Genomic DNA, 24571 nt, shown 5'->3' with positions numbered 1-24571 from the left:
TAACTTACACTGTATATAAACTTGCCCTTGCCTTTATCTTCGGAGTGTCACTAGCCTAGGTCTATATCCTTAGGGAGGAATGATGTGTTTACTGTGATTAGCCTATGTGGAGTATTTTAGCTGTTGAAATGCATATATGAACTTACTCTTGCATATACCTTTGGGATGGAAGTAGTAGCATAACCTTTGGGAGAAATTTATTAGGCCTTTGAGTTTAGCCTACTGCAGATTTGTGGAATATCATCTTAGTATATTAGCTGTTGAAAAGCCTATATGAACTTACCCATGCCTGGGGTAGTAGTAGTAGACTAACTTTTGGGAGAAATTCTTTAGCACTATGGATTTACTCTGGATTTGTGGAATGTCATCTAAATATTTTATTTTATAAGATGTTTATCTAATTAGTTCACCTTGTAGTCCATTTATATGTGTATGGCTGCTGTTATTGTGACAATTTGTTATTATTGCTCTGTTAATTTTTCCAGTCTATTACTATTTACTCTTAGTATTTTTTTATTTATTATAATGTTATTGCTGTACGTCGCTTTGAGCAAAAGCATATACCTAGAACCATAACCATAATATGTCACTGTTGCAAAAGCATCGATATGACTCAGTCATGCAAGGGATCATATGTCTTCTGTACAGTATGTCATTGGTCGTAAACACTAACCATAACAGGTCACAAATGTGCAGTCTTCAAAAGTTCTTGAAACTTTATCATCTCTGATCTTTGTGTCCTGTCATGTCCAAATGCATGCTGGAACAACCCGTCTTCTCCAAGCTTTCGCAGCCGCGCAAGCGCAGTACAGAGCTCCATCTTTCTATCCCAAGCTCAGAAAGAACCAGCAAAGGCAGTTGATGGGGAAGCTTTTTATTTTTATTTTTAAAGGGACAGAACCGATTTTTAACAAGCTTAAACGAACTGTTTCAACATAATTAGTCGTTCGGGAAGTTATTGGACACGGGAAAGATGAGGGTAAAGACTGTTAGGACATGAAAATAAGAGGAGGAATCCTAAAGCCTCTCCTTTCGCTGTCTCTTGCTCTCAGCAACACTACCCTTTGCTAACGTTAGCTACCCTTTCCCTGTGTTTCTGCCTTGGCCCTGGTTGGAGACATTTCAGTGGACAGGGCTCTCGGTTCAAATAAAGCTAGCGAGAAGACAAACTTAGTTGTTTTTCGGATCATGTTTTATCATCCCATACAACTAAGAAATCATTAAGGTACGTATGCGATTTAATCATTTTTGTTTATTTTGAATTGTTTTGTTTTGTTTTTCACTCCTGTTGTTTTTTTCCCTCTTGCTCCCACTGCTGGGTCAGGCCACCAAGCTAGCTTGTTAGCCTCCGAACGTCAGCTAACAAGCTAGCTTGATAGCTAAGCTATCTGGAAACGTTAATAACGTTATGCTAGCTTTAGATCTAGTACTCCATTGCTGTTTGTTGTATGGTTGAACCTTAATAGGTTGGTAACGTTAGTAGCGGCGCTAACGTTTTATGATTTTCAATCTGACTGGAGTTTGTGGTAATTGTCTCGAAATATATTGCGAAATGGTCACTGTTCCGTTGAGTTTTAAACCTGTGCGTTATAGCAACAGTCATATGAACTGGACTTAAAAATATATTAGCTATTTGCCATACCCCACAAGCTGATGAGCTAGCTGACGATAGTTAGATTTATCGGCTACCTAGGTTGTTGGCTAGCTACGCTAACGTTACTGATCATTTCCCACGAGCTAAGTACTGTAGCTACCACGAAATTAGTCTGAGTTGGCCATGTAGTTTGTCAATAATACTATCTTATGTCTGATTGTTGACTTGGCAAGGTTGCTAGTTTGTTCTGAAGTGCCCTGTATTAAAATGTGGGACTTCACTGGGAGTCATGGAGGACGTTCAAAATTGTAACATATTATCAAAGACGTTTTAATAAACGGTAGCCATGGTTGGTAGCTCCTTGCTAGCTGGCTGTCGATGATGGGTGAGAGACAGAGGCTAGCTTGCTTGCTAGCTACTATGCAAACGCAGTTAACTCTTCTAGTCTTTGCTCACAAAGCTTGTTAGCTGGTTGATTTAAACACCCGCTAGCACCAGCTCAAATGGGTTGTTTTTGATAGGCGGTTGTTATTGTAATCTGGAGCAAGCATTGATCTTATTCCAGTTAAGTTACATCTCTGACATCGAAAATGGTATGTAATTCCAAATGGGAAGAATTAGAGTTGCTGTAACACATCGAACGTTTGTAGGTAGCGGTTCTGAAATCTGTCGATAATGGTGTGACATATGGCATGGACGGTTTGGCATTGGTACACTTCAATGATATCTCGTGTCTAAAGACAACTGTCATAAATATCATTGTTCTTTGTTGTTCCATCTCATTGGTTTTTACCTTGCGATTTGACAATCAGTTGCCCCCACTATAATATGGGCCCATCAAAAGGTTAACCTTATATTCATGCCTTTAAAACCTCTAGTAGCCTTGACTTGTGACCTCCATGACCCTATTCTAGAAGCAACAGCTACACATGGATGTGGAAAACACTATGTTGATCATCTAACACAGGCATAGACTGTGTTACACTAGTCACTAGTCTAAACACCCCTGTAGATTAATAATGTGAGCCTGACATCCCATGTACCAAGTTTATTTCATTGTCATCTGTGTTATTTCTCAATTCTTCTTGTGGCCCACAGTAAGGTTCATGTCAAATTAGAGACATTCTAGTCCTAGGTCAGCACCTTAGTTCAAGTAGAGAATGGGACTTACCTTTGTGACACCCCATGGATGGTTTTATATGTACCTGTAATGATCTCTCACAGGGGAATTACTGACATAGAGATACCAAAAGCCCTCAATGGTACTTTTAAACCATATTCAGGAGACTTGAAGCGTTTTACCAAGCAGTTGTCTCACCAACTTAGAATTGAACTTAGAAATCAACATTCTCCACCGGTGGCCTTGTCAACTGTCCAAACGTAGTACATTGACATTTCTTCAATCTTTTCCTTTAGCACCAGCCACATTTGAGCAGTCATGACTTGTCCTGATGGTGTAGGGCATGCTAATGTTTTCTAGGCTATAGGGCCAGGGCCAAGCGACTATGTTAAGCACTACCAGTGTTGTTTTAAACTATGATCTTTGAGGGCTGTGGTGCTTTGATTAGATCATGCTATTGTTATTTAGCTTTTTCCATTTTGTTTTGATTTTAAATTATTTTAAATTATTTTAGAAAAAAATGTAATGTGTAATAAAGTGGGCCATATTCCTAAGGGCCCTGTAACTTAATTGTGCTGGTATTAAACAACAGTTCATCGTATTATTACCAGTGGAGAAGGGGAGATGAGAATGTGAAGAAAGGAGGATCTTAAATGTAGAAAGCAGTGCACTTTGACGTTAATGTGGTACCCAAATCTGTCCCCACACACCTGGAGATCTGTGAAGCTGTCAAACGTCTTACACAATAGTCACTAAGAAGCACAGGTTAACAGTTTAAAATCGGCATTAGCCCACCCCTCTTTGTCTGGGTACGGAATGTGAAGACCACTTTTTGCTAAAATGTTTTTGATTTCTGTACTGGTCATCCTCTGTCTGCCCAGCTCCTGAACATGCTTTGTTATTTACGCTAGTTAAACCTTTATGTAAGCCTAGGCCTTGTGGTTGGTCTGTGTTCTGTTGGACCTGTCCATATTCGATTCCTTTTATATAATGTGGAAAATGGCTGGATAGGCCTATATGAAATGTGGCCTTGCAAGTAATGTCATTGCATGTGAACATGCTTAATCTGAGGACATGGCCTTCACCTGCCTTCAGCACTTTCCCTAACCACCCACCCACAGACATCGAGGCAGAGACACACACACACACACACACACACACACACACACACACACACACACACACACACCTCCCTGTGCGCTCTGCAGTCAGCTGTAGTTGGCCCGGTGGTGAGTCAGCGTCCCTGGCTGAGATGAGACACTGACATGAATCTGCCCTCAGGCACACAAGGCCTCACTCCCGACCCTGGTCATCGTCTCACCGAGACGTTGCACCTCAGGCACACCTGATCACCTCACGACACAACGGAGGCCCCCCAATCACCACCCCCTCCCCCTGTCACTTTTGCCATACCCAAGCCTTATGTCCATCCAAATATGGTTTCATTTACAGCCTCAGTAACCTGCATTTTGTCACTGACGTGAATATCTTTCATCTACTAAATCTGTTGATTATTTGATTAGTTGATTTAATCAACTGAGATTATAAAGGAAATGTACATTATCATCAGTATGATACATGTCCATGGTGGAGTGAGAATTTTGTCAGACATGCCACAAAACGCTGTCTACTATTAACCATCTTACTGCGTCCTCAGACAACTCTGAAGTTAGAAGTCGTAGTTCAATTCTGACTCTAAATTCACAATAGGTTAACTTACCTGGAGTTTACCAGTAGGACGTCTGACTTTGAGTAGCGCTCCACTGTACTTTTTTTAGTAGGAGGTTGGAAATCTTGACTTTTGATTTTGTCTGAAATGCATTTGGGAAATTTTAGGGCAGAAATGTTCAACCTCTGAGTTGTTTGGAACAGCATTGTTACTTATTACCATCCTGAAGTGCTTTGGCTACAACGCCGGAGACCTGCATTTGGTCCCAGACTCACGGTGAGTGTCTCAGCTGCTATATCAGACAGACAGATCGACATTAGACGGGCCGAAGGCCCTAATTTAAATTATGTGCAATGTCACTAAATGCTCAAAGCGTCTTTTGCGTGTAATAAAGCCATAGTGTTGCAGATGAAAGCATTGAGGGGATCCACCAACGTTTGTGCTTAGGATCTTACTTTTGGTATTACACTAGCAGATAGATTTTGCCTCAGTATATAATTAGCTTTAGTTAAGCTTTGCTCTTTGCCCACCCCATGTGGTTCAACTGATGGAGCGCAGTGTTGTTAGGCTAAGTGATGAGTCTGACCCCCATGATTCTAGGTCCTAACTATATGCAAAATCCTGTAAGTCACTTTGGATAAGTGCATCTGCTGTATTAATAAATGCAAACTGTAAATGTAGAACAACAGAAACTGAATCATATGCTTTCAAAGCCACACTGTGTGTCAATTGTAACCTCCACTCTAAAGGAGCCCCGAGACCATCGGGCCTAAAGCCCTCACACTCGCACTCCTCCTTGTCCGCTGAAGGCAACGGTCGAGCGAATTCCGGAGAAAGTTTCCAAGCATCTTTTCTGTCTGACCCTAGTGTGACCAGCCCTACCTGGTTGGACTACTAATGTGCTCCTCATTGTGTGCCAGCAATTTACCACAGCAGAGCCAGCAAGCGAATGAAATATCTTAACACCAGTCAGAGCTAGGAGCTAGCAGCTTTCTTCCAGTGCATTCTCACCCTGTTCCACATTTCTGAATATTTGGTGTGGTGTAAGTAACACTGTAAACTTGTCAAATAGGCATAGAATCTTGGAGTAGTTTTCTGGTCGAGGAACTCATTGGTTTTGATGTTGTGAACTGTAAGGGGATGAACTACAGGACAATTGGATGTGGTGATGTTTACCTTAAGATGTGTTTAAGATGAGGGTGTTGGATATGTTCATTAGGGCTGTCAGCCCTCAATGACACTGATGTAGGTGACTGATTACAGGTGACTATTACAATTGACATAATTCTCATGGGTCATGGTTACAATATTTGTGTCAGTGTCTGTCTGTGTTCATAAGTATCTGAGTCTAGGCTACATATGTTCAGTGTGCACCAAAAGAAGATACAAGCGACATGAAAAATGTCATGATGACCCATCAAAACAGGATCACAGTGTACCTCATAAATCACTTGTGTCCCACAAATCGGGACTAGAGATGGTTTTGTGGTGTTTCCATGTTTCATCTTGTCTGTAGTCCATGCCATAGTAACAAAAAGTAATGCTGAGGCAGTAGCCTATCTGTAGATGTCCTCTTTGATTGTGGTTTAAAGGAACAGTAAGCGATTCAAAACCAATCCACTTTTTCTCACATTTAGCAAATATTGCCTCACGATCCAATATAGCCCTGGCTCTGTACATTTTAAAAACAAACATACATATGTGCACCTGCTCACATAACACTATTCCAGCCAATCAGAAACAGGTGGTGTTAGTTTGCACCAACAAACCTAGCAATGCAGGGAGGTGACTTTGTTTGGCTGTTGAGTTAAAATATCAACAAGTCTCTCCAGTACTGCTAACCTGAAGAAGTGTTTGTCTGGCCTGAAGATAAGCATAGTTACACTGTGGATTTAATCAATAGGCTAATGATTTCAATAACGATTTTGGCTTCTAACGACTACAAAAACAATGTAATCGAGGGGCTGCAATGCTGCATTCCAGTTTGCAATGATGTTTAAGAAGGTCAACCAATAAAAAATACTTTTTTTTTTAAAGTTTAGTGAATGCAGGATATTTCCAAAGTCAATGAGTCGTCATGTTAGATTCATGATTCATGATTAGGGCTGGGATAAACAATTCTTTTTTGGGGCAACGATTAATCTAGCGATTATTTTTTCGATGCATCGATTAATCTAACGATTCATTTTTTCAGTCCGATTCGATTTCGATTCGATTATCTCCCCATTAATTCACTAATAGCAACTTATGTTTATTTACACATCTGAATGAAAAAAACATGAATTCTTTAACATTGCAATATATGTTTATTGCTCTTAAGATTCCAAAATAAAAGACTATACAAGTGCAAAGTAATGCATTCTTAGTCAGAGGTAGCATTCAATAAAGTTCAGTAGTGTATGTCTAATTGAGTGCCTGTCATTTTAAGATGTTCGTGTGGGAATCCTTGCAATTAACATTAACACCGTTAAAAGGCTGCTGATGTGTGCATGCAATTCATAACGTAGTTAGTTCAAATAACGGTTCGTACTTCTCCTTTGGACAAGCACTTTTGAGTCTTGGAAAACTTTTCCATTTACATCGGGATTTTGCAAACATTCAGAGTCAATAAAATGAGCCCTGCATGAGTAACGAATAAGCAGCTGCAAGTAAGCATGCTAAACTTGACACCCAAACAGTATTCTAACGTTAGCTTTGAGATACTGCTTGATTGCATACTGTAACTAAACTTAGTTTAGTCTCCTCAATGTACTGCAGTGTTTCCCATACATTGACTAATCTGTGGCGGGGCGCCACGAAATAAAAATCGGCCGCCACAGATGAATATTCTATGTTTAATTTAATTTAATTTAATTTTAATTAAATATAAGGTCAAATCTTTGCATTGACATTGAGCTGCGCTTTTTACGCACGCAGCCTTTCCTTGCCCCGCCCCGCTCTCTCTCGTAGCCCGCTGCCACTGCTCTGCATGTGCATTTAACAAAATATTCACGATTGTTGAAGGATTATTGTTGCCACATAGAAGCATTGCATAGAAGACGTCTGGCTAAATTACTATTAAATCCGCTTAGCATCGTGACCATGCTGCGCAAATTTGTTCAAAACTGCTGCATTGAAGTGAACTCTGCTAAGGTCTTATCACAACATAGTAGGCTACATTGAAGAGACTAAACTAAGTTTAGTTATGAAATCAAGTAGTATCTCAAAGCTAACGTTAGAATACTGTTTGGATGTAGAATTTAGCATGCTTAGCCTACTTACAGCTGCTTGTCAATTTCTTTGAAGGGGTCATTTTATTGACTCTGACACTGAATGTTTGCAAAATCCCGATGTAAATGGAAAAGTGTTTTCCAAAATTCATAAGTGCTTGTCCCAAGGAGAAGTACGAACCTTTATTTTAACTATGTAGAAAACGTTATGAATTGCATCCACACATCAGCAGCCTTTCAACTGTGTTACAATTGCAAGGGTTCCCTCAAACGTCTTAAAAAGTGACAGGCACTCAAATAGACCTACACTACCAAGACGATCTTAATACCCCCCCCTTGTCAAAGTCCGCTACCGCCACAAATTGAATCAAATTCTGTGGGAAACACTGCAGTTACTGTGTTGTGATAAGACCTTGGCAGAGTTCAACTTTAATTCAGCAGTTTTAATGCTGCGAATTTGCGCAGCATGGTCACGATGCTAAGCGGATTTAATAGCAATTTAGCCCACTGTGTTCTATGCAGTGCTTCTATGTGGCAACAACAATCCTTCAACAATCGTAAATATTTTGTTAAATGAACATGCAGAGGAGGAGCAGCGGGCTTGTTACGAGAGAGGCGGGCGGGGCGAGGAAAGGCTGTGTGAGTAAAAAGTGCAGCCTAATGAAATAATTTTATCTTTAATGAAATTATTTTATCTTATCTTTAATTTAAATAGTAGGCCTACAACATAGAATTTCAATGTGTGGTGGTGGCCGGTTTTGATTTTGTGGTGCCCAGCCACAGATTAGTCAACGTATGGAAAACACTGAAGGTGTAAAATTAAAAATATTTAGCAGCACACGTTATGCTTGACGAACCGACGCTCATATTTTGCGTCGACTATATCGATTACGTTGACGCGTTGTCCCAGCCCTATTCATGATCATTTAAATGTCGTACCATATTGTATCCGGAGCAGGGGCATGCTAAGGCAGTGGCCTAGGCCATAAGTCGATGTGTTCGGCAGTGTTATAGTAAAGTCACTATGTCTCGAGTCCAAGTCCAGGTTCGAGTCTCCAGTGTTCAAGACAGAGTCAAGTCCAAGTCATTAAAAAAAAAAATCCAAGTCGAGACCACTTCTCATCCGAGTCAAGTCCGAGTCGAGTCACTATTAAATACAAAACGGACAAGCTTCGGGCATTCATGTCTCCAGGCATTTTCCTTATTGTAGGAAAATGGCGTGACTTATGACATGAAGCAGTAACATTCCATTGCACTAATATTAATACTCAAAATAATTTAGATATTAAAATCATATACCAAATAATATTCTAATGACATATTTCAATTATAGCCTAATGATGACATTACCAAAAAAAGTCGAGTCCTCGTCTCAATTTCCGAGTCTGAATGGTCTGAATGTACGAATCCGAGTCCAAGATTGAGTCATTCAGTGCTCAAGTCCAAGTCAAGTCACGAGTCTCTAAATTTAGCTTATGACTCGGACTCAAGTACTACAACACTGGTGTTCGGTGATAGTTCTTTAAGAGAAGAAGCGAATGTGTTTCAGTGTATCATAACTGCACACGACGCAAGCATGCCTCAGTGACAAAATCAGTTTGATTATATTATATCAGAATGACCTAACTGGATCCGAGTGAAGCAGTGTTGTGCATGGTGATGCACTGCAACATTTTGAGCAGAACCTTTGTAAGACACCCTGGGCCCTATTTTCGCGACGCAAAACCTGGCGCAAAGCGCGTTGTTATCCCGACACAAAGCTTATTCCTAACGTACACTCGAGTTTTTCGCCATGCCCGTCTCTTTTGTTGAGCAATGCGCCAAGGGGTGTGACAATTAACGACCTAAGGAGGGGTCTAGCGCATGATCTAAAAATCGCTATCGTACACTACCTAAAACGCATTACGCCACTGACCAAGAGAAACCTAGTCAGAAATCCCTGGCGATTTGTTTATATGTCATTTTAAGAGCACTTTATAAACAGTGATATATTGTGCAAGCAGATTCCTTCAAATGCGCCGGTGACCATCAAAATACCAATACTCTGTTTGAAGTCTGACTGATGTCACTCTCATTGGTTTCAAGGATGTTGCGCTCAAAACACACCAATGACTGATTAAGAAACATAAGGCCCACCTTCTTGCACCATGTGCCGGATGTTTGATAGCGTTTCATAACTAAACCACATCCAATGTGGCCTGGACAAACCCCTAAGCTATTCACCAGTGACCATGTGTTTTAGACTGTCAAAATATAGCCACCTGTTTCTATTCTCTTTCTCTCGCCCACATTCTGCTATATAGAACTCTGAAGTTCGCCCAAAAAAACAACAGCTGGGTATTTGCGGGATTTTGAATAATCGCACTTGTTAAACTTTTACGGTGACGAAGTTTGAAATGCAGACATTTTGACCTACACACTTTTGTCATCTGCCCTTGAGTGGGTTTTGTGATCTTCGGTATGTTAAAGGGATACCAGGCAAGCCTGATGCTTTTTCTCTATGAAGCTCCCCCTACCGTCTGTACATGTCAATACGTGTGCGAGCCCTCGCTCGGTCTGAAGATCTTTTCCTTTTCTTTGCATCTTCCGTCAACGGTTTTCGCTGCTTATTCGCCGGCTCTGCCATTATACATACGTTTGCAACAATCGCTAGCGTTTCATTAGCCTGCCTCTGTGCTGGGGATGCAGGATGTAAACTGATCCTACTTCTCGCAATGTCTGAGACTTTGTGAGACTGAAGGTCAGTGGGTAGGATACACCGAACTTGCAAGTGAGATATTCTTTCTTACAGGCAGTAAGGGCGGGCGAGAGAGCCTTCATTCGCCCCGTAATGAGTCATTTAACCATATACCGACTTACGAAGATGATTAACACGAAAACCTTGCCTGGTGTCCCTTTTAAGACGGCGAACTTTGATTTTTGCTACATGAGAGCTAACTTGCAGTGCAACTTGCAATAGGTAGTTAGCCTCGGTTAGCACCTGGATAGCTTTATAATGGCAACGATGGCAGCTTTGGGTCCTTTTTGTAGGCGATTTTCAGAATTCTATTGAACAAGAAACATGACTCAATGCAACAAGGATATGTAACAGATTCAGTGCTACACAACAGTCAGACACTCGCATGCAGTTAGGAAGACAAGCTGTTAGTCCGGCCCGAGGATTAGAATAGTGTACGGGGAGCAGCGCTGTGCACAGCACAGCAGCGATTATGTGGAAGGGCTACAGCATGTACTACAGACCTCCCCTGGGAGAGTCTCCTCCTTGTAAGAGTCGCTGCTCCATTTTTTTCCACCCTTTTCCTCCCCTTCCCTTCCTTGTTGGCCTTTTCCTAGAAGCCACTAAGCATTTCTGCCCTCAAACTCACTGCACGCGGAACCGTATTGAGGTCTGAACTTCACGCATACAATTTAATTTGTCCTCACCCCCACGCGCCATACTGTGTAAGCAAGCAGGCAATAACCCGCAACCCCCACCCCCTCCCAGATCAAATCTTTTTTTTTTTTTTTTTCTTGGCACATGAGGAAATGCACAAACAGTACAAAAAAATGAAGGCAGGCAAAGTAACTCTCAAATCGCTGCAATGGAGAATGCCACAAAATGTATCCCGCTCGCTTGTCTGTTTTTAAAGAGTGTAGAGTGGAGCTTGTATGACTGGGCTTTGCTGCTCCCTCCGGTCTGCATTAGTCATCCACAACAGGAAATGCACGGCAAGAGCATGATTCATCCACTGTGAGAGAATGTATGTAATATAATATCAGCCAAGGTTCAGCCAGTGCATCTCTCTCTCTGTCTCTCTCTCTCTCTCTCTCTCTTTCTCTCGCTTTAATTTAGCCTCTCACCATCTCTTGTTCAATCTCTCTATCTCATTTTCTTTCACTTTTGCTTGCTCTCCTCCTTTGCCTTCTTTTCACCATTTGCACTCCTGTCTCTCTCTTCTTTGCTCTATCTCTCTCTCTCTCTCTCTCTTAAACCCTCACTCTCACTGTCTCTGCCTGATGACATAAGGGGAAAATCAGACTAAGAATAATTTTTAAAGGATCCTCTGCTTTATCTATTCACTGTACTCATAGCTACAGTGTAGCTATCTAAGAATACTGTTTTTCTGAGATTTTCTTAATGTGTGCTTACAAAACTAATTTTGTAACATAAGCTCACTCACTGGTGTAAAAAGGATGATGTCTCACCAAACTGATTTTATGATGCTGACCTGTTGCATCTTTTTTTTCTCTTTTCACAGGGAGCATGAGGACACCCCATAATAAGCCATCATAGGGCACTGCATAGTGTTGACCCCAGCCCCCCCCCTCCACCCTCAATGGGTTCCCTAGGAGAGTCCACCTCAACTAGCTCGGGTTAAAACAAAATGTCGAAGCACCCTCTCGTCTGACCAGCAGCCCGTTGTGCTGAAGGGTCCCTTTAAGGACAGTCATCCCACCCCCCTCCCCCCAATCCACCCCATCTCCACATCCCCCAGTCCTAACCCCTGCCCCCTACTCCGCCCTCCGCCCCCGACCAACCTTTCGGCCTAAACTATGTTCTTGTATGAACTGCCTCCCTGTATCTGTGTGGTTCCCTGTTCTATGAAGCGCTCTCTTTGTGTGACATTCTGAGGAACTGCTTCAGCCTCCATGGCTGTGGATGCCCGAGTCAGTTGTGGGAACTTCTGCCGGCACTCAGCGAAGTCATGAAACAACGGCAGCAGGGCGGTCAGCTTCGCCCGTGAGTCTGGCCTCAAACACCCCCCCAACTCCCTCCCCAAACCCCCCCTCACCTCACCCCCGTGTGTTGTCTCTACGTTGACGACACTTGCGTATTTTTGCTGACAAGGGGCAGAAAAAGCATAGTTGTGTCTAGTGCGCAAGCCTCCCCGTGTTGCCCCTGCTACCACACGCCACCTCTGCCACTGCCGCCACCTCTTCCCGAAGAAGACAAAGATGATGATAAGTCGTCCGAGGACACTGAAGGACGTGTGATCTCTCCCGAGGAGTCATTTGCTAAATCCCCAGAACAATGAATGGAGGGAAAGAGTGCGACGGAGGGGACATGGAGGGGCAGCCAAGCCTGGCTCAGGTGCCCATTGGCTGGAAGCGCAAGGTGGATCCCACCGGGGTCCTTTATATAAGGTACCTCAGCGCCAGATGTCTTCCCAGAACTAATGTGGACTGAGGTTAAGATATTTGCAGTGGTTATATTTTAGCACTGTTTAATGATGCCTGTCTGTTTCTCTCTTTCTTTCTCCCTCTCTCTCGCTCTTTCTCTCTCTCTGTGTGTTGTGTGTTGTGTGTTGTGTGTGTGTGTGTGTGTGTGTGTGTGTGTGTGTGTTTTCCCCCTCAGTCCCAGTGGCTCTGTGCTGTCTAGCCTGGAGCAGGTGAAGTCCTACCTGCTGACGGATGGGACCTGTAAATGTGGTTTGGAGTGTCCCCTTATCCTCCCTAAGGTGCGATTATTCTGCCATGTGCTTTACTTTGTGCAGAGCTAATACTGCTTTTTAATGCCCACTCTGCAAAAGGTAACATGAAGCACTCGTTTGCCAAGTGTTTTTAACAGCTTAAGTTACCATACTTACTACATGTTAGTTGTATGTTTTCAAGTAATTAGCATTAACATATGTGTTAAAATCAGTGTAAAATATTTAATTAAAAAAAAAGAATAGCAATGTGGTGTTTTTGATGTAAACAGCAAAAGTTTTTATGTAAACAGTAACAATAACTCATATTGATGGTAAACTAACTGGTAAATGTAACTTTGGTGCACCTTACAGGAAATGTGACTCCTTTTGTCATTTTGCCACACTTTGTTTACCCCTTTAAAACACTCTTATTTCTTAAATTATTGGACCTGCTCTGTGAGCACCGAGGGGCTACAGCACGAGTGTTACCCATGTCAACACAAACTCTTACATTGTGTGTGTGTCTAGGTCTTCAACTTTGACCCTGGGGCTGCGGTGAAGCAGAGGACGGCGGAGGATGTGAAGGCCGATGAGGATGTCACTAAGCTCTGCATACATAAGAGAAAGCTCATCGCCGTGGCTACTCTGCATAAAAGCATGGAGATGCCTCATCCCCCGTTAGGCCTGACTAGTCCAGGAGGGGCTACAGGTGTGTGTGTGTGTGTGTGTATGTGTGTGTGCTTTCTAGAAATTGAGCACAGGTATATTTTCAGATTTGTCAGACACTTTTATCCAAAGCCATAGGGACTTGCATGGCCAGGTTTCTGACTCTGAACTAAACAATGTTTAGTTGTAAATATTGTGCACAGTAGCTGCAGCACAAGTTTAAAGTACATTTTTGTGTCATAGTTAGTTAGAGACATATTATGCTTTTCTATTCTTATGATTTCCTGTGAGTGATTTTAGTCGTGAAAGGTCTGCAGTAGGTATTCCCAAAAGGTTGTATGTTATAAATAATTATATAAGTACAAGACTGCATGAATTGCCTCCTGTGAAATCACACTTAAGCTCAGATGTGAAAGGGATAACGGCCGCCAAGGAATTATGGAATTAATGGAGGAGGCGGAGACAAACTCCCCGACGTGCAGCGGAGCCGACTTCAGTTTGTTGTACAACTTTCTTTGGCCCTAACCGTGGTAGCGTGGACAATTAGCTTGTTTACAGTTGATTCCGAAGCCTGCTTCCAGGCTCAAACATCGTTCTACTATGGTTGTTATAGTTACCATTCATAAGCATTTATATAGAACGGTGATTAAACTTTTTTTACCAGACCTACTACATAGGTGCCCCGTTATTCAAAATATCACCCCACCAGCCAATCAGAAAAAGAGTACTTTTTCTCTACTTTGGGAAAGCCCATTCAAGTCAATGGAGCGTTCTATATGCCTTGTGAAGAGCCGTAACCCTCATTAATACCCCCCTCATTGTTTCCCCAGGACCTGCAGCAGGGGGCGCTACACGTTCTGCAACCCCAAGAGCAATAAGGAATAAGTCCCACGAGGGCCTGTCCGGGCCAGGCCAGGCGCCCGACTGCAAAAACCCTTTCAAGATGATGATGGCGGCAGGTGCTCGGCCGTACCCGCACCCGCACCCACACCCCCAAGACATGAGTGCAGTCCACCACCACCAACTGCAACTACAACTCCAACACCAGCAGCAGCAGCAGGAGCTGTATGCTGGTTACCAGAGGCAGAGGCTGGCGAGCAGCGAACCGGGGCCCAAGTCGCCCTACCGTGCTGGGGGCCACCACCATGCCGGCATGCTCAGCCCGACCTCCAGCGGCTCGCAGGTGTATGGAGACAGCCCGCTGTCCCCAAGGACTGATCCCCTGGGCAGCCCGGACGCCTTTGCCCGGGCGGGGGCCAACCCTTGTGCTTTCCAGGGGGGCAGCAGCCCCATCCCCATCCACGGGGGGAACAGCCGGACGCCCCTGTCACCGCCGGGAGTCATGCTCCACGGCTCGCCCGCTTCGCAGGCGTCCTGCGTCATGGCGGGAAGGACTAACACGCCCCTCTCACCCCCTAATGTCAACAAGAGCCCCATCATGAAGAAACCCATGTGCAACTTCCCCCCTGGCATGGACATGCCTCGAGCAGTATTTCACCATGGGAAGGGCCAGCCCGCGCCCCACCCTCCCCCCACACCCCCTGCCATGCCCTCGGCCTGCATCCTCCAGAAGAAGCCGCTGAGCTCCGAGAAGGACCCCCTGGGGATCTTGGACCCCATCCCAAGCAAGCCGGTCAATCCCAACCCCATGGCCAACCCCAACTCCGGCTTCCCTCCTGGCGTCCACTCTCAGGTACCAATGATGAATGTAAACATCCCTCCTGCCATCGTCCCATTGCCGAGCAACCTCCCGTTGCCCACGGTGAAGCCCGGGCCGGTCGGCCACGGCGGCCACCTGCAGAGGACTCAGCCAACGTCGGCGGCGGCCACCTCCATCTCCCCGTCCCCCGTCACCTCCCCGGTGCACATGGCCGCTCCTCCGCCGCACGGCCGCCTGGAATCACCGCCACAGCGCTCTCGCTCATCCTCCACCTCGTCCGACCACGGGAGCTTCGCCATGCCCTCGGGACCCCAGGTGCCCTGTGGCAGCATAAAGGTCCCTCCTCGCTCACCCAGGTCCTCTCTGGGCTCCCCCCGGCCAGCCATGCCTTCCAGCCCTTCCTCGGCCAAGCCGGACGCTCTGCACCAATACAAAGACATGCCCAACCAGCTGCTGGCAGGCATGGGCAATTCCCTTGGCGCCCAGCACAACTCCATGTTCCCCCCTCCCACCTCAGTGGCCAGTGCTAGTTGTGGTACAAGTGGTGGCAGTGGCGGAAGCGGTGCAGCTGGTGGTAGTGGTGGGGGTAACACCCAGAAGAACCACCCAGGCCTTCTGGGAATGCCCCTCAACCAGATCCTCAACCAGCATAACGCAGCCTCCTTCCCAGCCAGTAGCCTTCTGTCAGCGGCAGCCAAAGCACAGCTAGCGAATCAAAACAAAATGGGTGGCGGCAGTGGAGGTGGGGCGGGCATGGGCAGCAATGGCGGTGGTGCAGGCGGAGCTACGGGTGGCGGCGGTGGGCATCCTTGCAGCAAGGGAGTGGATGGGCACAGCACTTTAAACCCAATGCTCCCCCCTCCCAACTCGGCCATGCTGCTCAACTCCGTGGGCGGCGAGAGCGGGCAGAGTGGCCGTGCCGCCCTGAGAGACAAGCTGATGGCGCAGCAAAGGGACCCACTCCGCAAGCGCAAGCAGCCCGGCGGTGGTGGTGGTGGTGGTAGCGGTGGCGGCAGCAGCAGCAGCAGCAGCGTCGGGTCCAGTCACCACGACAGCATGGTCTTCAGCATTCTCAAGCCCGAGATGGCCGGCCACCCACGCATGCCCAGTGGCCCCCCTCCCCCGCCTGAGCAGATGAGGAAAGCGCCGTCGCGGCTCGCTGGCTTGCCCCCTAACACCTCCATGGCCCAGCTGCTCCAGTCCATGAGCTCCCAGAACTCGCACATGGTCCAGAACGTCAGGATGGGCCCCGGGCCTGGCTTAGGACCTGGACCTGGACCCGGACCGGCTCAGATGCACTTTGGCGACGGGGTGATGTCGGGCGGGCCAGGCCACCAGAACCTGCAGGCACAGCAGAGGCTCCGCGGCCCGGGTGACGGCATGCGCTGCCCCAGCATGAGTGTCCCGGGCCAGGGCCCCCAGATGCCCTACGGTGGCGGGATGATGAACCAGATCCAAGCCTCGGCTATGGGGGGCGGCGGTGGCCCCATGGGGCAAGGCGGCCAGCACCCCATGAATAACCCTTCAATGAACCACCTGAGCGCTCACCCACAGCAACTGTCTTACCTACAGCATCAACAGCAGCAGCAGCAGCAACAACAGGGACATCCCCTCAGCCATGGACGTGCAAATGTCTCAGGGATGATGCTAAGCAGCAACGATGGAAGCTGTGGCCAGGCCATCTCTGAGCCAGGTAAGCGAGGCTGTCGTCTCACCCTGGGAGCTCTACACCGTGGGGGTCTCAAATATCTTCTATCTACCCCTGAACAGTCTAATGGCACTTTATCTTTGGGGTACTGTAAATAACATAACTTTCACTACTACATGTGGTAGACGACAAAAACTAACGTATACCAGATAGCTTTCTTGTAACAAAAGGCTACTTTTTGTGTTTGTGTGCTTCTGGTCCAAAGCTTTTATACTGTATGTGTTGTGAGGTCCAGGCCCAGAGTTAGGAAGCCATTTGACTTGGGCAGTCAGCCAAATATTTGCATAGAGGAATTTCCAAAGTTATGTCTCATATGCCGCAGCAATAGCTTTGACTGGCTCGCTTTGCTTTCCAATCAGTTTAATTGCTTTGTAATTAGTCAGATCTACTCTATATGAAGAATGGCTTCCGGCAGCCTTTCAGGATGATGAATTCCAGTGCTTTTCTTCACCATGTTGATAAACATTTGCTCTCCCATACTTTATGCAGGATGCAGAAGAATCCTTTCTGGTTGGAATACAGAGTAGTATTATGATATCTTGGTTGTTTTTCGTAGGAAGTAGGAGGTTTGTCCTTCAGTGTTTTCCCTTGGTGTGACTCATCCTCTTTGGTTTTAATGTGTCCACTGCGTTTAGATTTGGACTCGAGATAAGATTATATTTCCTTTCATTGCGCTTGCCTGAATCACCAGTGCCTCTTGGCTATGTAATATGTCCAAGATTCCATGCATACATTATCTACTGTAGTGAAACCACTTGCCCCAAGGACTAACTTTCTTGGAAATCCAGAGGAGACTCTGATGCTATTTTCTCAACGGATCGTCTTGAGGGGCATTTTTCCTGGATGTTTCCGCCTATCTTTTCAGTTTACCAAACAGTGTGAATTTGTCTTAGAAATAGAACCTTCTCTTCTAGAGCAAGCTTATTTAAATGTAATGTTACATTCGTGAGTCAGTACAAATGCTAACTATTTTGATGAGAAGGAACTGCCCTGCCATCCATCCAAAATGAAAACTATCATTGGAGGATGCAGCAGATAGCCAGCAAAATGACAAGCCTTCCACTAAAAGCTTGAGAATCGGTAGCTCTGCATAAGGATAGCACAGATAGCCTAACCAGCACTTTCATGGTTGTTGCACTACTTCTGGTAACCTGCTACAGTAGTGTATCAATCACAGCAAATGCTTACATTGTGTATGTTAATGTGAACCAGCCTCACAATGATGAGGTTGTGCTTATGCATCAGAGTAGCTCACGAATTGATTCGGTCACAATACTTGCGAAAATTATATCAAGATACAGCGATTCTGCAATACTCAATACATTGATAGAAAATTAACTATGATTCATCACAGTATCTGTGTAACTGCAGAAGAAAACAATACCCTTAAGAATAACTCTAAATGGGCAAAAAATAAATATTAATACTTGGCCCTGCCATATCAATAATGTATATCTGCTAATACAATATTACTATTCAATACTATTAAAGGAGAATTCCGGCCATTTTTCACATAGATTTCTATTTATCGAAGTCACAGAGTACCGTCGGTACGGGGGAAAAACCGATGATTATTATTATGCCCCCAGAGTGTAGCACTATAGCTGCCTGGCTGCTCTAGCTGTTGTCTGCAGCAACTCGAGCTAGGTAGCACCAATATTTTTTGTACCGACAGTACTCCGTGACCTTTAGAAACAGAGATTTATGTGAAAAATGGCCGGGATTCTCCTTTAATATTCAATATTTTGTCCCAACCCTTTTATACATGAGCTAATACATTGAAATGGTGAAAAGGGATGGTTTTAGGGTTTGACAATGAGTCGAAAATTAACCGATGCTGCCATATTTAATCTCTTACCAGTCATTTATTGCAGTAAATGAACTGTCAGGTTTGTTGCATAATCAACATGCAAAATCCTTCATTTTGAATTGCATCATCATTTTGCATCATCAGTATCATTTTATATCATGTTGAAATTATAATTATAAATCTGTGAAATTATTGTGCCATATTTACACATTTTGCCTTAGCCTGGTATCTCCTTACCCATTCGTTTCGTGAATAGTATTATCCCGTGTACTCAATAGGCGGACTCCGGTACACATCCGGACCCAAACAACATTAAATACGGGCCGTCACCTAATCGCTATGCTGATTTACTCAGACTACCTACAGTAAATTTTCCGCAAACAATTGTATGATTCCGCACCGTTTTGGTGGAGAGTTACGGCTCCCACACACAGCTGCGTTCCGTCAATGCATGCCAGTGGGTGTTCCCGACGGTAGCTATGCAAATGACTTGAAGTAAAACCGTAATGTGATTGGTTGGTGCCGTCCGTAGATTGGCTTGATTGGCCGGTGCCGTCTGTCGGTGCAGCAACAGCTGAACTCCTCAACGCGAGCGGCGGGAGAAACGCGACGCGACGGACCCACAATTCAGTTCGGCAAAGGATCACGTGAGCCCATGTAAAGTGAATGGGATGCGTCTCCAGTAGCCAATATTCCCAATGGAGCTTAACGTTTTGGTGGAGTCCAGTCGGACTGAAGCAGGGGAAATTACTGGTAAGCCTATTCTGCAGGCAAAATGGCAGCTTGTGGGTTCAGTGGGGTTTTTTTTGGTTTGTTTTATCAGGGCATGCACTGTGAGTATGTAACTGTCTACAACATGTTTCCCATCATTTGGTTCACCAATTTTAGGGCTGATCAGTGTGTGTGATGCAAGGAAAGGCTATTCTAGCCAGTGTGTGGCTTTCAGTCCACCACGGTCCCGGCTACAGGGCACTACATCTGACCCCCCGCCACCCCCTTCCTTGCTCCTTCCACCACCATCACCAGCCCCCACCCCCGGCCTGTTAAATCATGTCCCACAACCCCCAGCGGCCAGGGAGCCCGAATCAAGCCTCGGACAGCGCCACCAATCATCCCGCAGTTCCCATGGCAACCTGCTCGGCAACTAGCAGCCATCAGTACATCATATGTGGAGTCCGCGCTGGGCGAACCCTCACAGACGGCCACAACAGAAATGGAGAGAGAGAGTGAATGAGAGAAGAGGAGAGGAAAGGAGGAGAGGGGTTGAAGGGACAAGGGGGCTCAGTGGGCTGTCCAGTAATGCAGCAGCTGCTGGGTCTGCTGGCCAGCACTTGGCTTAGTCACTGCCTGGGCCAAGAGCCACGCACATCAGCACACACACACACACGCACACACACAGGTTTTACTGACAACCTTACAGTGTAAATATACCTAAGAGACACATATGTTACTGACAACTTCCTAGTCCTACCTTACACACACACACACACACACATTGCTGACAGCCTTATACCATACCTAAATCATACATAGGAACACACACACTCAAAAAATTCTGCACACTTGCCTGAATCACGGCCAAATATATGTTTTTAATATTTTTTTTTATCATTTTTTCGCTGCTGCTTGCATCCAGAACAGTTCAAACTGCCAAAAAAATTACGTTTTGTCTGTAGTTTGTGTCCATCTTGGGGCAGTCAATCTCCTGATCTTTGTGCATTTCCCCTGAGCAGCAGGCGCTCTCCTCTGATGTGACATTTCCTTGGTGGAGTGTCTGGAATGCGTGTTGGGCTCAGTCCAGCAGCTCCCCTGCGATAGTTGTTATTGCTCCATGTTAAATTTGTTTGTTTGTTTGCGGGTGTTGGCTGGGCTTCAGTCGCAAAGAGTCTCCTGTGGACATCTCCAGAGATTTGTAAATGTTGTCTTGGGGGACATTTTCAAAGAGGTGCTGCACTGTGAGGCTCATGTTGCGGTCTTACAAGTTAAAGCACCACTAAGGAGTTGTGGTCAAAAGCTGACGTGGTAACTGTCTAAAAGGCATGTACCAAAACCGTTGGAGCACCAACACCAGTCTCCAAAAATGACCACATAGTTTTGCTTTAAAATTCCAATCACTAATGTCATTGGAGTGTGAACCTTCAGGATTGCGCTTAGGGCTGGGCGATATACCCAATATATCGCAGTTTGCTGTACGGGAGATACATTAAAGTGTTATATCGCAAATATCAAGTATTTCACGTTAACAATCACACTCACCAACCAATCCTGAACAATCTATTCAGATGAGGGTGTGACGTCTAGGTGTAGTAGACGAGAAGAAGTGAACTTTCTGTTCAAAAGCAGCGGTAGCATTTATATCTATGGTTGTTGTGGTGTTGTTCAACAATGAGCTAGGTTAATAGATGGAAGCAGTTCTGATTTGGTTTCACGAAACGAAAAACGAAACAAAATCTTATATCTGTGTCTGTCTATGTGCATGTCTGTTTCAAAACGACGACACATCTCACTCTCCACACATGCATTTCTCGTGCTAAATGTTCGTCTATGCTTCCCTCCAGATTGATTTTTAAATTAAATCTATTAGTGATGCACCGATATTGAAAGTCTAGACCGATACCGATATTTAAAATTTCACTTTGGCCGATAACGATACCGATAGTTTTATCGACATTTTTTTGATACACCTTTGCTGGCAAAAAAGTATTCAAAATACATTTCAAATTTTTTCAACAAGAAAATTAAGAGAGAAGGGAGAGAAGGGCTTAAAATTCATTTTTCAAAATGGGGGGAATTCCCCTCTTAGGTTCTTCATGTAGGGGGGATTTACACAATTTGGGGGTGGGGGGGTGTCATCAGTAATATTGAATATACTGTAGTGTGGTCATTCACACCAGTGGTGGCCATCCTAGATTCTGCTTGACTCTCTCCACACACACATGGAAAATGATGGCTTGTGTCATATGTTTCTATTTCATATATTTGGAAATTCATATAAAGTGTATTTCTAATAATGTATAGTATTTTATAATCTGCATAATTACTAGTAGCTAAACATATTTAGTCATTTGAATACTTCATATTGATTTTTAAACTTACAATTAGGCATATCTTTAATGTGGTGTGTAGGTCTAATTGAGTGCACATTGGTTGTGTATAGGTGTAATTGAGTGCCTGTTACTTTAAGAAATCCCCAATTCTGTAGTGAAATTTAGGCCCTGGAGAGAGAAGAAAAGAACTTTAATCTCGTATATCCCTCTGCTACTCCTTATGGAAAGTTTTCAGATCTTCACTCTTAGAATAGGTCGGCAACGCTTATCATCGATTTAGTCATGGCCAGCAAATTTGAAAATATTGCCACTAATATCGGCCGTTTCGCAAATTATCGATGGCAGCAAAAAGGCCCATATCGATAGCCTGCCGATATATCGGTGCATCACTAAAATCTATGACATCTGCACATTGAGGCAAATTAGGCTACTGTCTAGGAGTGCTTGACTGTATCAAAACGAAAACGCAACCGTGTCTTATTTATTAACCACCAACCAAACGACTAATTAAGGAAGCACACACCACCCTTCTTTCCGATGTAAACCATCATCATTCATATGGAGACATATCAGTGACCGATTAAAACAAGCTTAAATTATTTGGAAAGTTAACTAAAGCCATGAAGACATGCAAAAGAGAAGTGAGATTGGCAGAGGGACCTTTCAAAGAAGGCAGGGAAAGAAGAAGAGAGAATGATAAAGCCAAATAACAGGCCGTTATGAATGCTCTGTAAATAGGCTAAAATAAATCAATTGATGTACCCTATTTAGGTGTAGAAATTTTTGCATGCACACTTTTCCCTGCTTTTACATGCAAATTTAAAATAGAAACCACCTGTGAATAACCTGTAAAGAATGTTTTAATGCGGATATAATTTGCATGGATTGCACTGGTATGATTTATCCTAGCCTACTGCATCATACTGGCATGATTTAAAACACTACAGGACGAAAGAGAGTTCATGAAGTACTTTTGAGAAAATATCAAAATATTGAGATATATCGTATATTGTGAAATAGACTAAAAATATCGCTATATTATTTTTTTTGCCATATCACCCAGCCCTAATTGCACTTTTCTTTTGACACTCAGCTGGTCCCCCTTAAATGAATCACTGTCATTGTGATTTTAACTGGATTGTGCTACCTCATCCAAGATCAAATGCCACTTTGTCGCCTGTTATTGGCCACAAAATCTATACACCTCTGGATATAGCGTATTTCTTTTTCTGCAACTGTTTAAAACTGTGTAAGACCATAGAGCTGTGCGTTGGCAGTGTGCTCTCCATCAGACTGTCCATAAAAATTGTGTTTTTTGCTGAGTCAGGATTTCTCTGCTTTCTGACTGACGTGCCACCGATTCTACTGCCCGAGTTGCTGAGTCATCTTTCACATAAAGCTAGAATGCTAGTATCTCACAGATTAAAAAAGAAAATCAAAGGCACCTTGCCTCTTCCTTGTTAGTGTTCCACCATTGTCTGTCACCATCATGGCAGTGCTTGATTGCTTCTTGCTGAGATTTGGCAGACAGGAGATATTGATGTTTAATCTCTGGGTGGCAGATTTAGATGTCAATCAAACAGATTTCTACACATATTTTGAAGGTTTAAGCTCTACTACAGGACCGATGTGTAAATAGTGTGAATTCTGTAAGATGTTTTTTTAATGGGCTGAAGTGGAAACACAGGCTCAGTTGTGCTTGCCTAATATGGTGGGAGCTGTGGACGCCTGCGCCGTTCATAGATTAAGCTATTGTCACAGATGCGTTCACAAAGGCGGCCGCCCTATTGGTGGAAGGGCCTGGCAGTGTTTTGACATCCTTTATTCTTAGAGAAAAGACTCTCACCAAGCCATCTGGAGGACGCAGAGGCCAGAGGACACCAGAGCGCCCTCTGTTTCCCACATACTGGTACTACATCAAACCATATGAACCCAAACTCTCACTCTGGGGTACGATTCTGAAAAGGACAGGTGCTGACTGTGTTAGCAATTTACATGGTTGGAGTTATGCTGTTGTGACAAGTGTTTCCAAAAAACCATAACTCGAACTATTGAGGTGCAATTTGCATAGTGTGATGCATTGTTAAGCGACACAGGTGTTTCTCAAAACCATATTTCTAACAAAAATTCACAAACACTGTTGTTGTTGTCGTGTAGTTAGAACTACAGATCCCGACCTGTGGTTGAAGCATAGTTGCGGGGATCTTCATGTCTTAAGACGTTACTGATGTCAGTCATTTGTGTTCAGATTAATAATTATTAATGCATTCAGGTTAGTGGTTGATATTTAAAATTTCTAACCACCATACAATCGTATTTATAATTGCCTAAAAATACATGATTTACTTGCAGCAACGTACAGACCTGCAGACAGCAATGCAAAATGTGCACATTTATAATATTTCAGTAGACTTTGACATTGGTAATCATTTTGCTGACTAAAGCTTTCCTTCAAACTGGATTCAAACTAATCAGACAGGCTAATAATAATAATAATAATAAGCTTTATTTGTATAGCACCTTTCATACACAGAATGCAATGTACTATGTACCTAGTACCATGCCACCTTCATGGAGGCAGAGGAGACATCATGCACCTTAGCCCACTGTGCTGACAGCAAGCTCGAAAAAAGAAGACTTTTTTTTTTTTATGTCTGGTCAGGTGTATCTAATATTCACTGGCTTTAAGTTTTCTTCT

The 24571-nt window shown here is 44.2% G+C and overlaps 1 protein-coding gene across 1 annotated transcript in view; it reads left to right on the top strand.

Annotated features, from left to right (window-relative positions):
• The first annotated feature begins 834 nt into the window (after positions 1 to 834).
• The window catches only part of mbd5 (methyl-CpG binding domain protein 5), a 38881-nt gene continuing 15144 nt past the window's right edge, over positions 835 to 24571 (top strand). The window contains exons 1-5 of the mRNA XM_076303414.1: positions 835 to 1225; positions 11831 to 12716; positions 12928 to 13030; positions 13511 to 13691; positions 14479 to 17001. Of these exons, the coding sequence (XP_076159529.1) occupies positions 12604 to 12716; positions 12928 to 13030; positions 13511 to 13691; positions 14479 to 17001 (2920 nt within the window). The 5' untranslated portion in view covers positions 835 to 1225; positions 11831 to 12603. The remainder of the gene's footprint in view (positions 1226 to 11830; positions 12717 to 12927; positions 13031 to 13510; positions 13692 to 14478; positions 17002 to 24571) is intronic.

The sequence above is a fragment of the Alosa pseudoharengus genome, unplaced genomic scaffold, assembly GCF_046254945.1.
Source record: "Alosa pseudoharengus isolate Yale_2024_CS ecotype anadromous, Long Island Sound unplaced genomic scaffold, YU_APseudo_1.1 YU_APseudo_1.1_scf_24, whole genome shotgun sequence".
In the NCBI taxonomy this organism is placed as follows: domain Eukaryota; kingdom Metazoa; phylum Chordata; class Actinopteri; order Clupeiformes; family Clupeidae; genus Alosa; species Alosa pseudoharengus.
Note: the sequence above shows the minus strand (reverse complement) of the source record. Positions and strands in the feature narration are given on the sequence as shown.